Here is a 23,576-nt window from a genome sequence, read left to right on the forward strand (position 1 = left end):
GTATAACTGTTTCCTCCATATCTACCAGTGGGAACTCTAGTACATGGAAATGTTTTATGGATTTATATCTTTCTCAAGTATGTACTCAAGTACTTTAAAAGCGGGGCCTTTTTTTTTTTTTAAACAGGATCATTTGCAAGCTCTGCAGATATAAAAATAAAGATGAAGTTGCTTAGAGGAAATTCCTTACATTGGTTCTCTAGTGCAGAGGAAGAAGGCTAAGACAACAGGAAAATCTGACATCTTGCCTATCTGTGCTTAGCCACACAAACAGAAAGGGGATAACCTTATGAATGTTCAGAGCAGCTCAGAGCCTCCCCAGCTGGATGGTTTTACCCACTGGTGGATGGGAAGGTTGAGTCCTAGCAGTGACTGCGGACTGGTTGCCTTAAATTCTGTTTCAGTGGTCTTGTGGTCCTGGCTCATAACACGCAATTCAAGTGTCCTGTAGTTCCTGACATCAGCACATAGGAAGGAGATACGATATTCCTGAAAGACCCTGGCCAGAGGAGGCTCTTATCTTCTCAACATGCAGCTTGTCCCTTACCGGCTCAAGAAGATGCACACTGAACACCCCATAGCTTACTCTTTCTCCTGGAATTCACTGGGGGTGTAGTGCTTGGTAGTGCCCTGCCTAGAGGAAAGTAGCAGCCATTGTCCTGTACCTCCCCTAGAGCTGGACCAGAGAAGGTGTAGGACAATGGCCGCCACTCCTCTCTGTAGAGTAGGCCTGGGATGGGTGCCGAACAGAGCCAGGGTTGCCTCAGCTCCTCCTGCCTTCCATTTGCTCTCTCAGCCTCTCCACGCCGTGTTGTTCACGACTCCAGCAATGCTCAGGCCCATGGTAGGGGAAAGAGCTGAGAGAACGTGGGAACTTCCTATGAACTCCGAGTACCCAAGAAAGCTCTTCCCAAGAAACTGCCTCTGGATTAGGTAAGTTGTCATTTCCACCCAACAGTGAGTGCCCTCAGTGGCCCAATGAAAATATTAACTACATTTTAGAAGAGTTTTAATTTCAACAACTTATGATTAAAAATCAATTTTATAAATAATTTTTTTCATAGACTTGATTGAGGAGGGTTGTAAACTCTACAAAAAGACAGACTGCAACAGCAAAGGATTAAAGAAATTACAAAAAATAGAGCTATGGCCTCCTTATGTAAAAATACATTATACACCACACAGCATTTCCTTTGTGCAAAAACTTTGAGCAGGTGCTGTGTTAAGTAAGTCAAACATTTACTGAAAGGGAAGTAAACTGTAATAAAGTTACTTTGCATAATAATACAGGCACAGGTGAAAAAAATTAATCTTTCCCCCCTAGAAGTTAATGTACCTTAGTTCAACATTTTACTTTATAGTACTGAAGGCTGAATTTAGCCTTGTACAAATGTGTGTGCATGTATTTGTGTATGTGTGTACGTGTGTGTGTGTGTGTGTGTGTGTGTGTGTGACACATGTAAGCATGACAAATATCTGCTATGATATTGAGTAAAACCCCAAAGTATTTACAGTATTTTCAAAGGTGGTGGTCTCTCAATCTGTGTGTGTACATTGTCTCATTAAATAGCTCTTTAGAAAATTAAATTACACCACCATCTTCTGTCAATCAGTGGACATCCTCAGTTGAGACTTCCAGTTTACGCTGTGGGGCAAAGAGGGTTCCTAGGGAGGTTTTGTTAGCACCATCGAAATCCATGTAGGGTGAGCTGGTAGGCTTGGTTGGTCCACCCGGGGTACGGAAGAAACTTTCAGCCACCAACTGGGAGCCTTTGGGTGTCACAGGAACAGGCTGATTGGAGAGAGCAAAGGAAAAAAAGGTGTCAGACCTATGGCCACCCATCCTCCCTAGCAGACTCAAGACGGCTGGATGACTGATATGTGGCTTGTTGACTAATATATCTTGATACCAGCAAGGGGAGCCTCAAGTCCCTTTGAACTCTCAACTGTTGTTGCTAAGAGGAGACAAAACCTCATGACAACCCAGTAATGTGGATTTCTTGACCATTCTTCTAGATTCTGGAAGGAAGGTTTGCCTTCAGTCATTTCACCCTGTCATACTTCCCTCTCCAAAGAAGAAAACATGAGCCTCCTATGATACAGATGATTCAATATTTAAAACAAATGGCAATGCCAGCACTTGGGAGGCAGAAGCAGGAGGATCAAAATGTCAAGGTCATCTTCAAGTGTTAGGCCTATCTTTAAATTAAATGTAAATACTCTTACCTGTTGCAGTCCTGTCCCAGCAGCTGATTGTCCATTTAGCTGGCTCTGGCCTGGGACTGGCGAGTCATGGTTGGTGGCCCTCCCTTGCCGAGAGCTCAAGTTATCTGGTGTGACACTAGCTGCTTCAACATGTGGGGACACAGGGACTGTGCCAGCTCCAGGCCCGGGGCTGGCAGACATCTGCACACTGGGGGAGATGAGTCCCAAGTGCTGCAGGGTAAAGTTTACAATGGCTGAGCTCGGGTTCTGGGCAGGAACAGGGTGGCTTGAGTTGAGAGCCGGGCTGCTCCCCACAGGTACGGCTGCCACAGACGTTGGGGAGACCATAAGTTTCAAAGGTGTCACATGAAAAGAGGGAAAATTCACAGCGGTGAGTTCAGACGATGCCATTGGGATAACACCTGGAAAAAAAGGGATGGGGCTAAGTCTTCAAAGCAGCCCTTTGTTCAGGGGACTGACCAGCGAACTGCAGGCCAACTCACGTCTGGCTGTGTCTGAATGGCATTTGGCGGATACTCACCTGCAATTGGGGAGCCGTAGATCCTGTGGTTTGGGGAAAGTGTACCTGAGTTTTCTGTGCTGGACAACACGGATTCTGCCCCCAGAGGCGAGCACTGGGTGAGAGGGATTAGGTACCCTGATGGGAACAGGGTCTACAAAATAAGGAGAAAGCATTTATTTCACACACACACCAAAAGAAGAACAGGGTCAGGTACCCCTTCCAGAACCACCTCTTAGTCATTTTTCAAGAGCCGTTTAGGCCATAGGCAGTCCAGCCACCCAGATAGCCCAGGCTGGCCTCGAATTCTGGGTCCTCCTGCTTCAGTCTCCCTAGTGCTGAGACGACCTGTGTGGACCACCATTTTCATCTCAGAATATACTACCTGAGGCTGCGAAAGGGTAGGCTCAGCCCGCACGTCATCCTCACGCTGACATCCCAATTCCCCGCAATCAGATTTCCTGATATGATGGAGAACTACCCGGAGCAAAGTTTAACAGTGATAAACACCGCATATGACCCTATTGGGTCATTACTGAATTGATCTTTATTTAATTTTGAAGGCTGGTATTCCCCTAAGAGCATTCAGAGAGAGTGCTGTTTCTTGGGGGATTGTAAACAGGCACTACTTGAATCATGGACAAACAGGCTTTGGAAAAACTTACACAAAATGTCTTTTCTGAAGAACTCTGAAACTTCAGTGATGGATCTTGTTAGTAACCTAATGGGGGAACACTGCATGTAGCCTTTCCAGTCAATTTGGCAACCAAGTTTATAGTGGGCCATTAAGGGGGACTAATACGCAAAGACAAAGTTTCAAGCAATACTGATTTAGTAAAAGGAGCCCTAGACCATACCCAACCTTCTTCTTCTTCGTTTGCAAAGGCTTCATTGGAATGGGCCCTACCCTTAGCAAAGGGATAATTGTATCTCAACAGGGTCAGAGCTGAGTGGGTGCAGCAGAGACCCTATGGCCTAGGGAACCCAACACATTCGCTAGCTCGCTGTCCGGGTTTCTGACTCCCGATTTAGAACTAAGGAATTGCACAAGCAGATCGTTCCCTTGGACTTTTTGTTCTGACGAAACCCAGCAGTCTGCTCACATTCAAAGCAAGCTGACAGGCATCAAAGAGCACCGATTGGTTCCTATTAGAGACCCAGATGCCAAAATGCACAAGCTTCCACTGCAGTCGGGTTGATATAGATCCCACCCCATCAGATCACCGCTCTTTCCCAAACACAAAGGGTGTGTGGGTGGCTGGAGAGCCCCCGGAAGTCTGTTCTCCCCTCCCCGTGCTGGGACCGGGGAATCTAAAAGCAGCTCTTAGAAGCTGGGGGCCTCCTTTCATCCTCCTTTTCTCTCCGTTGTCAAAACAACAGCCCACACTTTGATCCCTAGCTCTTGATCGGTCTTTTCCTGGGGAGCCAGCCAACTCAGAACCCATAGAGCTGATAAATTTAAACTGTTTCTCAGGTGCCTGGTACTGTTCAAAGTCATTGGGAACTGGCACCTTGGAAGCTGCAGGGATAGAGAACTTTTAACCACTGGGCTTGGGTGTTTTACACGGAGCTGCTAATACGGTAGTCATCGTCTCTGATGGGACAAGTTGCTGTGATTACTGGCTTGACTCATTCCGATCTTTAGTAAAGCCTGTATTACCCTGAAATAATTAAGCGCCAATTTCAACAAATTACATCTACTACAATTCTTTTAGCACATAATAACTCCACTCTTTGAAGTTAGCAAGATGAATGAATTTGATGTTTCTCCCCTTGAATATCATCTCTTCCAACCTCTGAGCCCTGTCTTCTGATCATTTGTCTCCTTGTTTCCTCTGCCCTTAGGACCTACTCTCAGATACGTTTGCATTTATTTGAATACTGCCGTCTCTTCATCCCTACAGAACATATTTACTGAATGAATTAAGGACATGAATCATTTTCTTTGCACTGTTCAGCCCACGCTGAAGAAGAGTCAAAACGAACTCGACAGAGATGGGAACTCAGGGACACAGAAAACCTAAAAAAACTCTGATCTGGGTTAACCAAGGAACACCAGGAAACCATTGCACACTGGCTCAGAGACGTTATGGCCCTTCCAGAATACGGAATCAAGCCAGGGCCTTGCCATTTCCTCCCACCATGTACATGAAGTGCAAAAGAAGAGCACACGAGACCGTGGATAATATGAATGGCTTCCACGAGGCCGTCCTCAGAGAAGATTCCACAGACTCAAGCTGCCTTAACAAACACAGTGCCAGATAATGCCATTCGGCTGATATGGTGTCCTAAAGGATCACAAAGCCCTTTGTGTATATCCTCATGTAATAAGTTCACTTAATCCCACAAAAACTGTAATATGGCCATGGGGTGAGCACACAGAATCAACTGCCATCAAAGGTGGGTGCTGGGTTAGACTTGATCTGGGTCAATTTTTTTCTAACCTAGTAGATGGCAGGCAGTGGTGTGTGTGTGTGTGTGTGTGTGTGTGTGTGTGTGTGTGTGTGTGCAGTTATGGAGGAATAAATTCATGACAGATAAAGAAAAGCAAGATGTGGAGAAATAAAATAACTTAACAGCAGGGGAAAGGAGAGATTAACTTCTGCTTCTGTGTTTAGTTGTATCTGTTAATAATACTGTATTTCATGCACCCTGTCCTGCAAGTCAAGTGAGACTTCTGTGTCTATGATACCGATGTGCGGGTTAGGTGTCCAATAAACACTCATTCTTACCTGATCTAATCTTACCTAAGGGGGAAAAAAATCACCTAGAGGGCCAACATCTTTAGAAGCCAATGTATCCACTGTACCTTCGAGTTGGTTAGATCAGCTTGACTTTTCCACTTACACAGAAAAGATTGTGTTAAGTCTGAGGTAGATAGTAAAAAGGGGGATGGGCAAATTCTCTTCTAGGCAACAGATGCCAGGTACATGACATCAAACAAACGCTGAGGAATGACTCAGAAGGCACGAGTTACAGGAGGCCCACGGAGCCCTCCAGTGACAACTGCTTTTAAACTATTTATGACTCTCATGACAGGTGTTTGTGTTCCAGTATGGGACAGCCACCTGTGAGGCTTTAAAAAGAGACCAAGTCAGCCCCTCCTCAGTAGGTTTAAAAATGTCCCTGCCGTCATCCCTATGTGAGGATTAGCTGTCTGGGGCCTCGTTTGGATACGGGATGTTAAGGGACAATTCTTTGTCTTCTGAGAGACGGCTCTGTGCTTCGGCAAACTTCACAAGCCACCAATTCTTGCGGAGTCAGCCATGGGATGGCTAAAACTTCAAAGCGCCGTCCGAGGCTGTACTCACCGTGGGGACATTCTCAAGCGCTTTCAGGTCCTCTTTAGGTTTCTTCACAGAGCCACTGTCCTCCAAGGTGCTTGTCCTCTTTGTGCCTCGCTCTCCAGCTGTCTCCTTGCTGCGGTTCTTTGCACCTTGCCTTTCTGGTGCTGGCTGCAGGCTTCCGGGTCTGCAGGAGGCACCGGCCTTCGTGGCGTCTGTGGTGGTCCTCTCAGTGGGGCCATCTGTAGGGTCTTTGGATCCAGTAGCATTAGAGGAGTGGGCGGGGCAGACGGCTGGGTTCAGGCCGTGGGGCGGTGTCAGCATTTGGGCTTGGGAGGGTTGCAAGTAGATGGCATAGGATGGGCCCGAAGGGGCCTGAGGTAGGATCACAGGCACGGCAGATGACAACGGGCTCGGGATCAGGGGGACCACCCCCAGGGGCTGGATGAGGGAGGGTGCAGGCAGCTCCAGCTCAGTGTTCACTGCAGGGTCCAGGGGGGCCAGTGGTTTGTAGTGCCCAGATCTTGCCAGCTTTACTTTCACTTTCTTCCTGGGTTCACTAGAAGAAGAGATTTATGGAAACGTCACAGAACATTCTACCGGCATGTGTGTGAACATGCACGTGTATAGAGGCCAGAGGCTGACAATGAGATGTCTCCCTCGGTGCATTTCACCTCACTCAGTGAGGCTGGAGGTCATCAATTTAGCTGGGCCAGCCAGCCAGGGAGCTACAGGGGATCCTTCAGTGGGTGTAACGCCACACTGGGATTAAAGACGGGTGCTGCTATCTGTTTAGCTGAGGTGGCCAGCCAGTGAGCTCCAGGGAGGAGCCTCCAGTGGCCATACCTTCACTTTGCAATTAAAAATGGGTGCTGCCGTACCTGGCCTTTTGTGTGGGCATTAGGGATCCAAGCCCAGGTCCTCATGTTTGAGCAGTAGGCACGTTACCCACCAAACCATCTCCCAACCCCTGCATTCTACTACTTTTGCCCCAGGTTAGAGCCACACTTTTATGAAAATAGCGGCAGTCTCTTGTTTTTAATGACTGAGGACAGATCTTTTAAAGACCAGCTCTCCAGTTTCCAAGGGCGATGCTCATCTTTACATAAAGTGACCAGTTCTAACACGACACACAGAGACGGCGACCCATCCTGCTTCTGGCTGCGGTGCCAGCCTACCTCGACTGCTCTTCCAGTTGCATCTTGCAAATCGCAGCGAGCTGAGCCATCTTGTTTGGGAAGGGTGGAGAATTTTGACAAGTCTCAGCTGGCGAAACAGAAAGCAGAGGGAGGGTGGTCAAAGCTAAGGATGAAGCGTTCACCTGGAAGAGAACGCTGCAGGTGCCAAGGCAACAGAAAGCACCCATCTGCTCCCTAGCTGCACAGCAGTTAAACGTTAAGCCCCACAAACTGCTTTTGACCCTCAACTCATATATAAGTTAGGCTTCTGAGGGATCAAACAGGCTAAAAGAAAGCAGAGCAAAAGTAATCCTGAGCAGAGTCCCGACTTGCCAGGAAGACATACCTTTGCTGCTCTTGACAGGGCTGCTGGGAGCAGAACTGATCTTCCTCCGATCACTTTCTATACTTTTGACCAGTTTGATAAGGGACGGGTGTCGGGTGAAGCTGGGTTTCCCCCGTGTAGAAAACAGGTTTTTGGCACAGTTCTCTTTCGCAGACTGCTCCACCTCTAGGAAGGAGGCGGTAAGCGGCGTGACTGGGCTGGAGCCTGAAGTGGAAATGGCCAGTGTGTTAAAGCCCAGTTGATCTTGCTTCCTTCTAACAGAGGAAATCAAAACGCAGCTCTAAAACCATGTCAGGGGCAAAAGGTAACAGCACAGAGCACCCACTGTGGACCCCTGCTCTAAACCCTATGTATCTGGAACCTCAATCTTTTTCAGTGACTTTAGAGACAGTACTTCAATGCCGCATCTCTGACGCCACGGTGCACAGTTGGCCCTCCACATCTGAGGAGGACTCGTTCCAGAATCCCTCCTTCGTGCCAAAAGCTGCCGAAGCTCAAGTCCCTTACGTGCAATGGCATATGCATGCATAGAAGCTAACCACATCCTCCTGTCTAGGCTAAACCATCTCTTAGTTACTTGAAATACCTACTATAACGCCCATGGTTGTCACATGACATTGTTTAGGGGACAGTGACCAGAAATCATTTGTACATGTCTGGTACAGACCAAAAAATATTTCCATTCCACAGATGACCCCTTCAATATGAAACCTGTGGATATGGAGAGTGGACTATATCTCATAACCAGAGAAATGCCAGTGTGCATTCACTATTGATTTTCCTCTCTTGGTGATGTATAAATTCTTGTTGATTTCCTCATCAGGGGAGGGTTAGGGCTGGTGGAAGGTGGTGACTTTCATGCCTGCTTCACTTGGGCAGTCCCTCTCAAGAAATGCCTTCCATGATGAATTTGAGAGCACGGTCACAGAAGACACTGGCTAAGGATACACTCTTACAAAAATGGTGGGCCTGGGTTATGCAGCTGTCACTATGGCTCCAGAGCCTCCATTCCAAATTCCTGCACCAAAGGACCTCTCTCTGAGAGTGCCCAAAGCCAGAGCAGCCAACTTCCTTTACGAGTGAACTGCTTTTCCAATCATCTACATATGGTCTTCCCATGGGTGGGGCTAGTAGGAAGGAGAGGAGAGAATCCTCCAAATTAAAAAAAGAAACAACAAATGAAAGGAAAGAAAAAAACACAACCCCATACACACCACTAGTATTTGGGCTGATTTCTGGACCTGTCCATTTAAAAGCTGGCTTCCGACCTCTTTCTTCTGTAACATGGACTTTCTTGATGAGATCCAGGCTACTCAGAACATTAGCAATATCATACAACCTCCTAATTTTTGCTGGGGAAAAAAAAAAAAGAGGCATGAATAGCATTAAATAGAATAATGAAAGATCACAAAGTTTTTTTGCTTCCTGAGAAAGTCAGGTGTATTCAAGAGCTATCCTGCTAGCATCAGGCAGGGACTCCCCTCCCGACTTCTTTCGAGTTATTCTAACACCTCTTGAATTAAAACAAAAAAGGAGTTTTAAATACTTCAGCAGTCACTGCTGGTCCTGAATTTTGAAAGGACAGTGGTACAGGTTACAGTTGGAAGTGACTCAATGAGATGATCCTGTTTATAAAAAGTCACGTTCCTACGTGTTTTCTAATGAGTCAGAATAGGAAGAAACAGAAACAGGGCAGCAGTGGACAAAGTATGGCTTGTCCACCCACGGCAGTTCATAACCAGATTCATATAGTATCATAAACTCGCAAAGTTCTGTATCACCACAAACATATACACTATCCTTGCAAAATATGCAAAGCACAGATCTATTCACTCTACACACCTCACTTATCTTGAAAAGCTTTGCATTAACAAGTCTGCCTTTATGTCAGTGTTCACAGGACAGAGTTACGAGCTGACTCTCCTGCTTCACGGCCCTGTCAGAAGGTTCTGCTTTCCCCAAGGATTCGGCAAATGACACATGAATAGCTTCCAGGGCTATGACTGACGGACCAATGGCAGTGTCGAGCGGAAAAGCACCTGGCGACTCAGAAAAGCATCAACCGGTTGGCAGTAGCATCAGGACGTGTTTCCTCAAACTGTACTTTTCCCAAGCGCTGCCAAAAGTGCTACCTTACTCTCTCCTCAATTCTGTCTTGTAGATGCACTATCAACCCAGGGATATCTGGACTTAACTTCTATAGGCTAGTGCTACTTTACAGAATGTGGCACCTCCGGCCAGCTGTGCCTTATAGACAGCTGGATTCCCCCCCCCCCCCCCCATTAGCTCATGTCTGGGTTATCCTCCAAGGGAGACAAGCGTGTGGAAAGTTGCTCTTGTCTGCTCGGCTCTTTCCTCCACACATTTTTCCTGTGCAGGTTTCTACAATGTCTGCATAACCACAGGGACAGAGCTGGTTAGGAACCAGCTAAATTCAGAGAAGCCATCTGGCCAGAGCTGTTTCAAGCCATCTGCACTACAGCACCATCAGGGGACAATTTAGTGGGAATTATTGATGCCGTCACTTATCAGTATTAGTGGAGAGATGAGATCTAGGAGCTGGGCCTATTTTACAACTGATTGCTCATTTAAGTCCTGGGAGTGTCTACCGTGTAAAATGGGGACCGAGTTACAGCATCAGATGGCGCCGTAGTGTGGGACCAGTAAGAAGGTTATACGTCTTGCTGAATCCCACCAGTTAGCAGAGGCAACATGGACCCAGAGATCTGCTCGGTAGGTGAAGCTTTGAGGTGCACGAATGGATCCCAATCCTCCCGGGCAGTTGTGACACTTACTTTTAAACTTGCTTTTATCCAGATCTTCCACATGGTCCTCCCCAATTAAAATCTTGGCAGCGATTTCCAGGCTTACTATCTGAGGCGTCGACACCAAGAACAGCATCACAAACTTCTGGCTCATCACTCGTAAGGACTTGTCTTTGCGGCTGTTTACGGAAGCTTCAGAGAAGGACGGGGATTAGAGAATTAACCGTCAAGGGGAAGCAACAAGCCTTAAAAATAGCATCACTGGGCCATCCAGCCGACAGCCGTGGCATTCCCAGCAGGAAAATCTGCAGTGGTGGGTGGGCATGGTGGTATACGCCCAAAACCGCAGCACTAGGAAAGTGGGAACAAGTGGACCATCAGAAACGCAAGGCCAGACGAGGCTCCAGAGACCCAACCCCAAAACAAGTCACAGTAGCTGCAGAGGAGCAGTCTTCACGGCATTTTTTTAGAAGCACCATGGGACATCACCTCTCACCTGCCCGGAATTCCACTCCAGGGAGTTCTACAAAACACATGTCTGAATGCCCATTCTGGCCAGTGTTTGACTTGATCACGTGGTCCTCTATGCCACAGCTCTTAATGAAGTCAAACTCTTGTTCGTATTCTTTCCTTTTGATCATCATGATCTGCTCAGCATACTTGTTCTCTTCCCCGACGCTCTTCAGAGTCCCGAGAGTTTTAGTGAGATTGTGTCGCCCGTGCCAAGTGTACCGGTTTTTGGCAAGGCGGCTCACCATGTGCAAGCTCTCTAGTACATTCACGATGTCATAAATCCGTCGGCGTTCAACATCTGCAAAGAATGCATGATGGTGTGTTACCGGGATCAGACTTTCATTGTGTGTCTGACACAGGTGCATCTGAGTATAATACACACAACAAGCACCACGGAGGCAAAAAAAAAAAAAAAAAAAAAGACATGGCTCCCTCACAGGTAGAAATGAACTTGTTTAAATTACAGTCACTATCTACTGAGGGGTGTACATTGCATCATTCAGGACAATTATATTCTAATGTGTGTGGTGGCCATTGTCCACCAGCCCTTTACTGTGAGGATACAGAAGCTCAGGCTTGCCTCAGTGATAGCAAGGACGTGGCAAGGCCAGGCCTCTAATAGTCTAACTGCCACAATTCTGAACCCATTCCTTTATTCCCCTCGTTGTCCCCACCCCTGCCTGCCATAATCATTCACAGACATAAAGTGCTGAGACTTGGGGCTGGAGAGACGGCTCAGTGGTTAAGAGTGCTTGCTGTTCTATCAGAAGACAAGAGTTCAGTTCCCAGCACCATTCTTTTCTGGTCTCCAAGACCACACACACACACACACACACACACACACACACACACACACACACACACCCTCCTTTTTAAAGTGCTGAGATTTCAGAAAAGTATAAAATCCATGATGTCATTTCTTAAAAGCGTATATTAAAAAGCAGAAAGGTACATCTCTTTGGGGTCTAATTTGGCCCATGTTCTGCCTACCACCAGTGATGGTAAGACTAGCAATGCTGTGCCTTTTATAAATCCATAGGGGGTTTCAGTGTTCTGCATGGTGGGATTCACCTTATTTCAGAAATTTACCTTCACTGTGGGTTTCGACTTCAATACTGGACAGAATCTATCCTTGCTGGATAGAGCACCCCCTAGTGGCCTCTTGCTGTTCCTGGTGACTGCCAGGTGAGAATGAGCGTAAAGGGTTCTGGGCTGTTCCTTCCCAAGGAACCATTCTCCCTGATGTCCTCACAGGCCTCTCTTCTTTCAAGCCCTGGACATCAGCTTCCCAGCAAGGCCTGATCTGAGCCCTTAGTTTGTCGGAAAGCACCACTCCCACACACCTGGTCCTTTCACGATGTTCTAGATATCCCCCTCCTTTTCTGTAGCATGCATTGCCTGACACACATGGTCAGTTTCTACCAGTTGCTCTGTAACCACTGTTCCACTGAAAAAGGAATTTTGCCCTTTTTGTTCATGGATTTATACAAGCTCCTATTGCTAGGTCAAAGAGTACACACACATACACACACACACACACACACACACACACACACACACAAAAAAAAAAAAAAAAGATACCCTATATCCGTCAGACTCCTTTTCAGCTCTAGAATCAGGTCTACACACTGCAGCAAAGAGGGGAGAACACCCATAGTTTTTGCCAAAGACAAAATAACCCCAAACCACTCCATCCCCAGTCTCGAGTGGCTGAGAGTCAGAGTCACAGAAGTCATCTCTCTGTGTGGTTATGGATACGCTGGCTCCTCAAGGACAGGGCCAAGGTGAAGGTCAGTCACAGTTATTTGTGAAACAAATCATAAAACACTACTTCCTTCCTGTACAGCATCAGAGACAACCTGAACCCGGAAACACTGTCCATTGCCATTTGTGAGAATTCTAACTTCCACACGGCCTTATGTGAATCTGTGATAATGTGAGCTCAGATCCAAAAGAGATAAGTCCACAGAGCTGCTATAATTATTAGCCATTCTGGCAACCAGCATACTTACTGAGCTCTTCGGCCACCTCATCCAGGCAGATGTCGTTATTCACAGCAGGGTTGGGGTACTTAGGGTACCGCGCTAGGAATTTGTGGCACAGCAAACCCAAGCTTTTCTCTTTTCGACTCGGCTGGGATTTCTCAAATTCGTCTCCAGATAAGTGTTCCTACAGAGGAAAAGGTAAATAATGTCTCATTCTGAAATAAAGTTTGACAGATTTACTGGGGACGTCTGGGCTAGATGACTAACACCTCTTACCCACACACACAGCTTGGACCACTGCAAGGTCAGGGATGGAATAAGGATGGTCTTAAAGGGAAGCCTGGGATGAAGATCACTCATAAGGTCCAGAATTCCCAACGCTGCACTCCAAGAGCAGGAACTCTTTCTGTGCTCAGCAGGTCAACAGCAGCCTTCCAGTGGCTCTTGACTGCTTGACCCTCCATATTCACCTCCCCTCTCCCAACAAGCCCCCAGCTGACATTCAATCCCTTGCAAACCTACATGCAAACAGTCTCTAGCTTCAGGTAATCCACAGTTGTCAGACAGCCCCCTTTTCTGATCGCGGCTTCTGATCTCTGGGCTCACGGCACTGATAAGCATTTTCAGGTTGGCTGTGGGTGTCCATGGCTCTCCTTGGCAAACTTCCTTGGGCTTGGTTGGCGTGGTTAAAGGGCCCACATCAGGTTGGATCTCAGCCAATACTATGTTGGCCTTCGAGGACTCGTGCAGGGGGCTTTTCATCAGTCCCCTTTTATGTGGCTCAGAAAAGAGGTTTTCCTGGTTTAGAAGGAAGTAAAAGCTGAGTTCATTGTAAAATGGAACCTATTAGAGAACTTCCTGACTTTGAAATCGACTCAAGTAGGTTAAATTAAGTATATTCCAATCATCGCTTGACAGCAATTTCCTTTTTTGTTTGAGACAAGGGCTCATGCCCAACCAGTCTGAAACTTACTATACAGCAATAAGCTGACCTTGAATTTATAATCCTCCTGCCTCAGCCTCTAGTGTGTTGTGATTAAGGCAGTACCACTATACCTCGCTGCTACTGTCCATTTTAATAATTAAACTTCCCACTTTTAATTTGGCAGAAGCCATGTATCTAAATGTCTTCACCCTGGGATCCAAGAATTAAATAAATAACTTTAACTACAGGCTTTGCTTTTAAATTTTATTTTGAAATAGGAGAATTGTAAAGCTAGCTCAGCGCTCACACCCTTTCCTTAACAGAACTGTGATCCCCCTAAGTGACCTAAATTCCTAGAAGCAGCCTCTACTCATGTCAAGGAAAGGCCTTCAGGACCAAAACCATTCTCCACCCAGCGGAGTGGCTATACGCAGTGAGTGCTCACTAACACATCACTGACCAGGAACAGAACCAAGCAGCGAAGGTGAGGGTGCCCTTATGGCTGTACTTATCAGGAAGGGCCTCATGCCTACCAGCAAGACTTTTGACCAGGAAAAAAAAAAAAAAAATCTGCCTTCAACATCGACTCTTGAGGCACAGATACAGAAAATGGGGCCGAGGTGAGGAAAATCAGCCATTAAGGCCTCAGAGTTAGTTCCTGCTTGGGAGACACAGGGGTAAGTTACTAGCAGTTCATAAGGCTAGTGGAGACTGAGGTTTTTTTTTTTTTTTTTTTACTGTGGGGACCGCACCATTCTTAAAAAAGAAAATACTTGGAAGGCAATGACTCAGAGAACAGAGACACCCACTGTTCCCTCGGGAACATCAAGAACATGGGTTAACAACCCCTATACTACATGACTGAGACTAAGGCCTTATCAAACGCTTTCCAGTGTGTATTTCTGCCGAATCTGGCATTGCTACTTAGCAGAGGAGGACACCAGGGGGACAGAGGTCACACCGGGGCTAGTACCTCAATTTCCTCAGTTCAGTATGGTGCCCTCAGGAGATGCTGACCCAAGGGTGGGAGTTTCAGTGAACACTGCCAGGAACAGGATTTAACTAACATCTAAAATCTTCGGAGAAATTTATATAAGTTCACTTTAAAAAAAAAAAAAAGGAACACCAATCCACATGACCCTACTGTCAAAGTCTTCTGTAACTTTACAGAACATTTGTCATAAACAGCATTTTCAGGCCCAGCAATTTAAAAGACTGACAATTTAGAATGTTACCTTACAAAGAAAGTCAATATCAAATTATGTCCTTTCCAAGTTCCAACGGTTCACGCAAAGGTTGTAATACAACACATAAATGCTATTTTCTTAAAGTATTAAAAAATACCTCCCCCTGTGTATGTGAAACTTACACTAAACTATCGAAACAGGAAGATTAATTTAACCCTGGACAGCCCTACTCCTCTTCAAAAAGGAAAATTTCCTTCTGGATTTCTGTAACAGTCAACCAAAAAGGGACAACATTCAGGGCACTATTAAAGGAAAAACTAAAGGGTGACACCGCAACAGTGTGGACTGAACTTTGAAAATACCTTTTGGTTCTCCATTTTGTCAATTTCTCATACATTTAGTGTGTCTTTAGAAACGAAAAGTCTGAAGTTCCTCCCCAAATTCGAATGGTTCAAGTAGTCCAATCGATCCTGTTAAAGTTTTTTAATATCCTTAAAGGAAAAAAAGGGAAGAGAAAGAAATAAGATCTGCTGAAAATGCATTCACGCACACAAGAAGCCCCGGAAACAAAGAAATGAAAAATGACAAATCAGGTTTATATTTGCCCCCTCGAGCAAAGACCGCACCTCTAGGCAGACCGCGCCAACAGACAGCAGTAAATTCCTCCATCAAACCCATCTCCTGTCACGAGACTTCTAGCAAACACAGAATCTGCAGTGACAGTCCTCTCTCACGCTCAAAAATAGCTGTAGCAAGCACCCACCTGTGCACTGATCCGGGCTGCAGACGGAGCATGCGAGCCCGGGTACCGACTGAGCACACACCGAGCCTGCATCGGGGGAGATGCTGAAGTTTTTCGCCTGACACACACGTGCACAGGCTCAGAAAGGAGGACTTCGTGAATGGACTGAGAGCAATCCTCCAATTCAGCCTTTGCGCTCTAAACGCACGATGGGGCATTTACAGAGAGCTTTGGGATTTGGACCCTCTCTTTTAGACTTCTTTCAATACGCGGGAGTTGGCGGGAGTGGTCTCCCTAGGTGCCTAGATCACCGCGATGCACAGACGCACAGTAGGTTGTGCTCCCAGCCAGGTACAGTACCCTGCAGTGGTCCGCTTCCCGCCGGGCGCACGCACTAGCTCCTCCTCCCCGAAACTACACCGCCCCCGGGAGCCGCCAGACAGCATCTCACGGTTTCCAGGGCGACGGCTCCCAGCCAATCAGAAAGCCCTCTGCAGGCCTGCGATTGGCTAGAGGCGCCCAGGGCGGGGCCGGACCTTCCGCCTTCGATTTAAAAATTTGGCGCGGAAAGGAGAACCGTGGCTGGCGCCGCCCCCGAGTGCGCGGGGCTGGAGCGCGGACGAGCCCCTCCCCCGCCCTCTGCGCGGGAGCTCGGCTCCTCCCCACGAGCCCCGGCCGGGCGGGAGGCGGGAAACGGCCGCCTTCACCCTACCCCGCCCGGGATCCCGCAATCCCGCCGCGCCAGTCAGCTCCCCGCTCACCTGTCAATCCTCCTCCGGGGCTGGCGGCTCGGGGCGGCCCGGGCTCCTGGCTACGCGTCCCCGCCGGTTCCGGGAGCCCGCGCGTCTCAGGGTGACTCGCTCAGCCCCACCGCTCAGAGGTGGGTGCCCGGGGGTGGCACCGGGACCGGGGCTGGGGGGGGCGGCGGGCGGGCCGTGGGAGCGTGGCCGTCCCGGAGCAGTCCAGCCCCCGATTTGAAATTAACCCGCTCCCGGCGCGAGCCGCTCCCGCGGGCGCGGAGCCTCCCCTCCCCCCACGCCCGCTCTCCCGGCCCGGGGCACCGCGCGCCAATCGGCGCCTCTGCACCGCCGCCGTGGCGAATCAGACTGTAGGCACCGCCCTGCGACCCCGCCTCCAGCCAGAGTTAGGGGAAAAAGTCCTCAAAAACTTTGCCTTTTTTTTTTTCCTTTTTGCAAACACCCTTTATCCGAGATCGAAGTTGGGGGATGAAATTTGGCTTGTCCAGGGTTGGCTGGCAAGGGCACGCGGGCTCCCTGCCATCCTCAGCTTAGGGCCATGTCAACCGGTGCGCAGCCTGGGGTCTGCTCACCTGCCCTCTGATCCCCAGCGGAACCCTTCCCACTGCCACCCTCTGTGTGACTGTGCTCCGCTTCTGCCCCATGGCTTCCAGAACGTGTGAGGAGGAAGGAGCTTCGGTGTCCGAAGCTGACGGGCAAGGGGCGCTGGCAGATCTCTGAACACGCAGGTGTGGAAGAACGCGGAGTGACGCGGAAAACCCGCCAAGCCCGTCCCCAGCGTCCCGCGTCCTCCTTTCCCTTCTCTTTGCTCTTCCCTAGCTTTTCCCGCTTTTCCCTCTTTCCCTTTACGAGCCTGGTGTGTCGTACAGGTCTAGGGAACTTCAAAGGAGACCCTCTTGCCCAAAATCCTCGTTTTGCAAAAGTGGAAACCGAAGCCCTGTGCCCCAGCGCTGCCCGTGCCCGAGGTTTTTCTTTTCTTTTCTTTTTTTCACCCGCCTTTGCCTTACAGCATTTCCCCTTTTCTGATCACTCCTGGGGTCGCCTGGGCCGCATGTCGCCTAACCCGCTTCCATCTAAGACTGCGGTTTGGGCTCTTCACACTTTTCATTTTGTGTCTCCGAGACCATTCTGTCTAAGTTCATCACTGAGCTTGGCAATCAGCGAAAACCATTGCTGACTCCAACCGAAATACTGTGTTTTCCTCCAGTGGTTAGGGCGGGATCCCGATTCGGGATCCCGGTGTGCAGGAAACGCACACCAAGCCAGGGTTCCTGAGGAAGGTAAACACAGGGTGGCCTCCAAGACACGGTTACATCTTTGTGTCTCTGTTCAATTCTAGTAGCTGTCAGAAGTGCAGGCGCCAGGGGTCACTCAAGTAACCCCGAGATCAGGATTGAACCCGAATGCTCCGATGCTGTGCAGAAGGGGCAGACTGCCTGTAGCCTCGGATGTGGATGTCAAGTAAAGCCCCATTGTGGGGCAGGGCAGGATGCTCACAGAGCAAATACATCTTACTGAGCCCAGGTACACTTTTTTAGAGCAGAGTCGAAGTTTAGACATATCACCAAGAAGCAGTATGTGGGCTTCTGCCCGAGCCACTGTCTGTCAGGTTACCCCTCAGACCTCTCACCCGTCAGTGCTTAGAGCCCCAAAGGATTAAGTGATGTCCAATTTATATCGAGAGCCAGAATCAAAACTCAGGTCCCCCGTGTCACTTCATATATCCCAGAAAATTCTCAGGACAGAGAAGTCAGTGACTTGTAGACCAGGTCACAGCCATTTCAAGTCCTCCCTCAACACAGGAGGAAAGGCAAGATAATGTAATTTTTGTTTAATGGTGGCTGGCGTGTCAGTTATAATCAAACTCATGAAGCAGGATGAAGAGAGGTTTGAAGTCTTGATGACCCTGTCTGTCATGAGACTTTGAAAAGGAAGCAAGAATCTGAGGATTTAGCTCACGGCAGAGTGATTACTTAACACACCCAAGGCCCTAGGGTTCACCTTCAGCATCACGCACACAAATCTAGCGTGTCAACTTGAAGTAAGGCATGATTATAAAGGAGAGATGACTACAGAAAACTTTCATGCTTACTGCTCCAACATGAAGGGTCAGAGGACAAACTTGAAGTCATCCTTCTTACTTTCCCTTCAAATATGTTTTTCTAGTTATTATATAATGCAAGATTTCCGTGCTTTTGTGTCTGGTCATCTGGGTTGCATAAGAGACCATATCTCACTGAGTTAGGCCAGTTTTTCCACTTTGCTGTCATCCTTCTGGATTGCACAACTGAGAGAGTTGGGTAACATATTCAACAATAAATCAGGTATTATGAAAAAAGATATCAAAGGTGGGGGGGGTGATGGGTGTCATCTGAGGTCCCTAGATTCAAAGGTAACGTTTGGGGTTTCTGAATGATGTCCCTTCTGATCATCGATGGGTGTGAGAGGAGCCGGCCAGTCCTCTCCCCCTGGCCAGGGGGCCAAGGAAAACCTTTTTTCTATTGGTGGGCTCTGAGACTTTGCTGTCTCTCACAGCCCCCACCTCCCCATTTGCTTTGGTGACTAGCTGGCTCAGTGTGGAGATTGGGATTTAGACTTTGTCATATGCATTGGCATATCCACCCAAAACCAGCTGCTGGGAACAAATCACCACAGCTGTTCACAACCAGATCTCAGCCCTCCCCTGTCCCTTGAGCAAGGTGGTTATTCTGTGAGTAAATGGTGTCAGGACCCAAACAGAAAGGGTTTCAGAGAATGAACAGGAGCAAGGGACCCAGGAGATGGGAGAGCTGGCACTGGTCTGGCCTTGCTGGCCGGCTTGGCCAGAGCTTGACCTAGCTAGGGCTGAAATCCTGCCTGTTATACTTGCTACCTGGGCACATATCTGCAGCTAGGGACTCAGTTGCAGCAGCTGCCGTGACTGCTGTTCATTGAGGAATTACTGCCCCCTACATTTCCAAAATACCTCCAGGAAACATGATAAAATACCAAGGCCCCCTTTACAGAACTGGAGTCTGTATTCTGTCACTGTGTGAGAGTGTGCATAGAATCTAAAACTTACAGAACTGAGGTCACGTCCTCTTGTGCTCATCAGGAGGTTGGAAGGACAGAGTTCTCCCAGTTCCAGGACACTGCAGAAGTATGTGTACAGGTTGTAGGGAGTAGAGGTCAGGACTGGCCACACACAAAAACGTCCCAGTCCAAGCTGAACCCTGTAGCCTCCCGGATGAACCCGTGGCTGCTTTTCCTCAAAGCCTGGTGGGGAGGAACATCTGTGTGGATCGCTTCTGGGCAGATGCCTCACATCCTGTCAAGTGAGAATCCCTAACCCTGTACTTGCCTTTCTGCTATGGACTCCTCTCTCTGACCCCACTGTCCTCCCAGGGAGCAAGGAAGAGGACTCTGTCCTCACTTGGTCTCCCCAGCATCTAGCCAGGAGCCAGACCCAAGGAAGGGGGTTGGTGAATGTTGGTTGGTTAAGGTTCTACCTTAGAATGTTATCCCACCAAGTAGGGAGGGAGCTTTCTCTTCCATCTCATTACCTGCTGTGTCAAGTCCAATTGTGAACACACACCGAGTGCTCTGTAAAGTGAGAAATGTGACTCTCGTAGTGACTCCCGAATTAAAAATAATAGAGGGCACATGCACTCGCACGCACCTTAGCTAGGTGCTTCTTACTCGGTCCCTAAAACGTATCTGAATGTGTGCCTCTTGCTCTGGAGCTGGGGGCCTGTGTTCAGTACCAGCTTCCGGATGAACTGGCTTTCCTGGGATCCCAGCACTAAAGCCAGCTCCACTTACTCATCGCCCTCTCTTTCTCTTTTCCTTACCAGGGTTATGAATCTGTTTTGTACAAACCGACTGCTTGTGTGAGTTCTTCAGAATCGCGGCTTCTGAGTCATTGAAGGTGACTCTGCCCCTACCCCTCCTGAAGTGGTTGCTGACATTGGCACAAATGGAACTGTCGAGATTGGGCGTGTTCTCTCTGGCCTTGGAGCTGGGTGCTGCAGAGGGAGAGCAGGCTCGGATGATCTTGGCCCTTCCCAAATGAGGTTATAGGCAGTCCCCAAGAGCTTTAACAACTCACTCCTGAGCCCCGGGCGGGTCTCTGCTCACTCCCAAGCTCTTCTGAATACCCCTTTAGGTATGAATTTGAAGATCTGATTTGACTATCAGCCCCAAAATGCTCAGGTCTGTTGTGGGGTTTTAGTCTTCATTGTATCCCTTTGTCATATGGGTAAGCAGAACAGGATCTACCTTACCTCTGGAGACAGAACACTCAAGGTCTTTCTAGTGAAAAGGTTCAGAGAAAGCTCACAGTGTTTGTCAACGTGGAAACTGGTTGGAGTACATTGATGGTCTCATGGCCACAGTCAGGGATGAACTAACAGCATCTGGGTTTGCCCACGTGCTTTCGGAATAGGCTGCACTTCATCACACATTCAATCTTTGGAATAAACTGTCACCATTTTAGTGTTAGTTGAAGTATATACAGCAACACACTGGGCTAGGATAGAGCTCAGAGGCGGAGTGTTTGCCTGGCGTACACGAGGCTGTCTGTGGTTTCAGTCACCAGCACCAAAATAATCATAATTTTTATTGATAGAGAAAGATGTTTGCTAGGCTGGCTTCCTGTCACTGTGGTCCACCTGTGCCAGACTGGGGGTGGCTGCTTTAGGAGGGACTCACCTTCGGAAAGCAAGCATCTTCTAGTCACTCATCTCTCTTTGAGAGTTAAACGTTAGGATGTGGGTCTGGAGTGATGACTCCACAGTTAAGAGCGCATACTGCTCTTGAGGATCTGAGTTCAATTCCCAACAACTCCAGCTCCAGGGGATCAAACGTTTCTGCTTCCAAGGGCACTTGCACTAGCGTGGAATACTCCTCCCGCACATACACACACTCATACACTAAAAGGGGAATTAAAATATACCCCTGGAGGGGCCTCGTGAGGAATAGATGAGTTAATCCCTGAAAAACAGTAGTGTTTAACATATACAAAGTACTTAAAGAAAGTTATTATGTATCACCATATGATTACATAACAAACCAATCCATACACATGCATATCTGGGCTTGTTTTTGTTTCTGCGTGTTCTAATCACCACAGTGAGATTCCTGGTAGCTAGATAGATCATGTCCATGGAGCTTTGGCCAGGAAATGGTTTCTTCTGATTGACTGTCTCTGCATCCTCTGTCCCTTCCCCACCTCCCTGTTTTGTCTGCTGCAGGTGCCCCGAGCTCAGTGCTCATTGTGGGAGGGACGTCCAGTGTCTCAAAGCCTTACAACCGGAGGCTTTAGGACACTGTGGGTCTTAAAGACTTAACACCTAGAAACGCCTGAGAAAGACACTCTGAAGAGCACTTGAAGATAATGTGTTCTGACTGGAGTCAGTGAGTGGCTTGTGACTTGCCTGTCTCATTTTTGTGTTGGTCAGTGTCCTCCTCCCCTGGGTTTTGTTCTGTCTGCCCTTGCTCCCAGAACACAGACACTTCCATGCTTCAAGTTTAAGTCTGGCCATAGAGTTGGAGTCGGTGACTACTCACCAAATGGCTTAGGATCCAGAGACCTCCTGCTCTCCCCCTTACTTCAGTCCCAACCAGGCCTAGGACCATAGGAAAGCTGATCACTCTGCACCCCAGCATCCTCCTCTGTGAAAGGGGTTTTCATCGGTAGTGTGGGAGCCAGGCTGACACGTGGGGAAAATCACTGTTTGGAAGACTGAGTTGCTGTTTGATGATAAGGAAATAACCTCAGCAATCTGGTCAAGTTCCTTCCTAGCTCATTCGCTCCACAGAAGAAGCTGGCATTCATGTGGTCTTCGATTCCTCTGAGCTGCGGTTGTCTCCTTGTGACATGAGGAGGCCAGAGGACTTGAATCCCCGGACCCTGTTCAGTTCTGTGCCAGTGTCAGGCTCCCTTGGAAACCAGAACTCACTAGGCTTTGAAGCCTAGCGACTGGGGCCCGTCCCTGCTTTGTAGGTGGACAGCTTTCTGGCCCCATGAGAAATGCCTCAGAGCATTCATGACATTTCTGTTTTGGTTATTTTTTTGAGATTATAATTTGATTTCTTCCCTCTAAGCCTTCCCATATAACTACTCCCCGCTCTCCTTCAAATTCATGTTCTCTTTTTCCATCAACTGTTATTACATGTGTATTTGTGTTTGTTAATACATACACATTCCCCAGATAACCTGTTGAGTCCACCTAATGTTACTTGTATGCATGTTTCAGGGCTGACCATTTGGCGGACAACCAATCGGTGTGCTCTTCCCTGAGGAGGGCCACCTCTCTCTCTCCCTCTCCTCACTTTACTCAGTTGCCTGTACTTCTTTGTGTAGGGCTGAGGCCTCCTGGGCTTTTCCCCATGCAGTTTGGCATGTCCATTGGTGTCATGACATTTTTCTAACTAGCAGCTGTCTGGCTCAAGTGGGTAATGGCCTGGGATGAGACCTCAGCTGGGAGCAGACATCTCCAGTGACAAAGGGGGGCGGGGGGAGGATCTGGTCAAGATTTTTGTCTGTAATTTCCAAATTCCAGTGTCCCGTGAGGTAGGTTGCTTGTATGGAATTCCTGGTGGCTAAGCCACAGTGCTTTGAGAGCCGGGGTAGAGCACTGGTCCCCTTGGGTGGGCTCTCGGGGAGCGGCAGCAGCCACCTCTCAGGCTGTTCTGGGCCCGGGCTCAGGAGTGTGCAGCTGTGTCAACAGGCCTTTGAAGTTCACGTACACCGGATGACTGGTCAGCAGCCCCTGGGACTGTCGCCACAAACTCGGTTACAAGAAATCATAGAAGGCATGTGGGGGGAAGCTTTGCCAGAGGGAGGGGGAAGAGGACCCGACCCACACTCGCAGATTCGTTCATTCCGCAGGGGTGGCTGTCAACTCCGCCTGCAGGTCCAGGCTGTGATCTGGCTTATTTCATTCTGACCCGAGGAAGCGCTTCAGTAAGGCTTAAGCGGGTGACAGTGCCGATGGGAGGTAGGGATCCGGGAAAAACTTGAGTCATCAGCACATGAACAGACACGGAGCAGGGGAGCTTCAGCCATTAGCCGCTTTGCTATTCTGCATTTTTAAGGCGTTCTCTGGTGTTTCCTGAGCTGTCTCCCACGTGGCAGGCACCGCCACAGGCACTTCCCATCAGCGCCAGCTGGGTCCCTCCTTCGTTC

At 48.5% G+C, this 23,576-nt stretch overlaps 1 protein-coding gene and 1 long non-coding RNA gene across 3 annotated transcripts; one reads left to right on the forward strand and one right to left on the reverse strand.

Moving 5' to 3' along the window:
- Positions 1–1,218: 1,218 nt before the first annotated feature.
- E2f8 (E2F transcription factor 8) lies at positions 1,219–16,587 on the reverse strand. The gene is made up of 13 exons (XM_059274273.1): positions 16,412–16,587; positions 15,271–15,399; positions 13,319–13,594; positions 12,824–12,980; positions 10,795–11,109; positions 10,329–10,490; positions 8,748–8,885; positions 7,534–7,737; positions 7,188–7,275; positions 6,037–6,568; positions 2,747–2,879; positions 2,227–2,627; positions 1,219–1,792 (listed from the first exon to the last, which is right to left on the reverse strand). The coding sequence occupies exons 2-13, from the start codon at positions 15,283–15,285 to the stop codon at positions 1,610–1,612; spliced, it is 2,604 nt and encodes an 867-aa protein (XP_059130256.1). The 5' UTR covers positions 15,286–15,399; positions 16,412–16,587; the 3' UTR covers positions 1,219–1,609.
- Positions 16,291–21,280, forward strand: LOC131919792 (uncharacterized). Of its 2 annotated transcripts, none has more exons than XR_009381428.1 (3): positions 16,291–16,530; positions 17,748–17,932; positions 20,242–21,280. It is a non-coding gene; the product is annotated as an uncharacterized LOC131919792 (long non-coding RNA). The 2 variants fall into 2 exon arrangements; XR_009381429.1 differs by having other exon boundaries at positions 17,751–17,932.
- Positions 21,281–23,576: the final 2,296 nt, after the last annotated feature.

This window comes from Peromyscus eremicus, chromosome 1 (assembly GCF_949786415.1).
Source record: "Peromyscus eremicus chromosome 1, PerEre_H2_v1, whole genome shotgun sequence".
In the NCBI taxonomy this organism is placed as follows: domain Eukaryota; kingdom Metazoa; phylum Chordata; class Mammalia; order Rodentia; family Cricetidae; genus Peromyscus; species Peromyscus eremicus.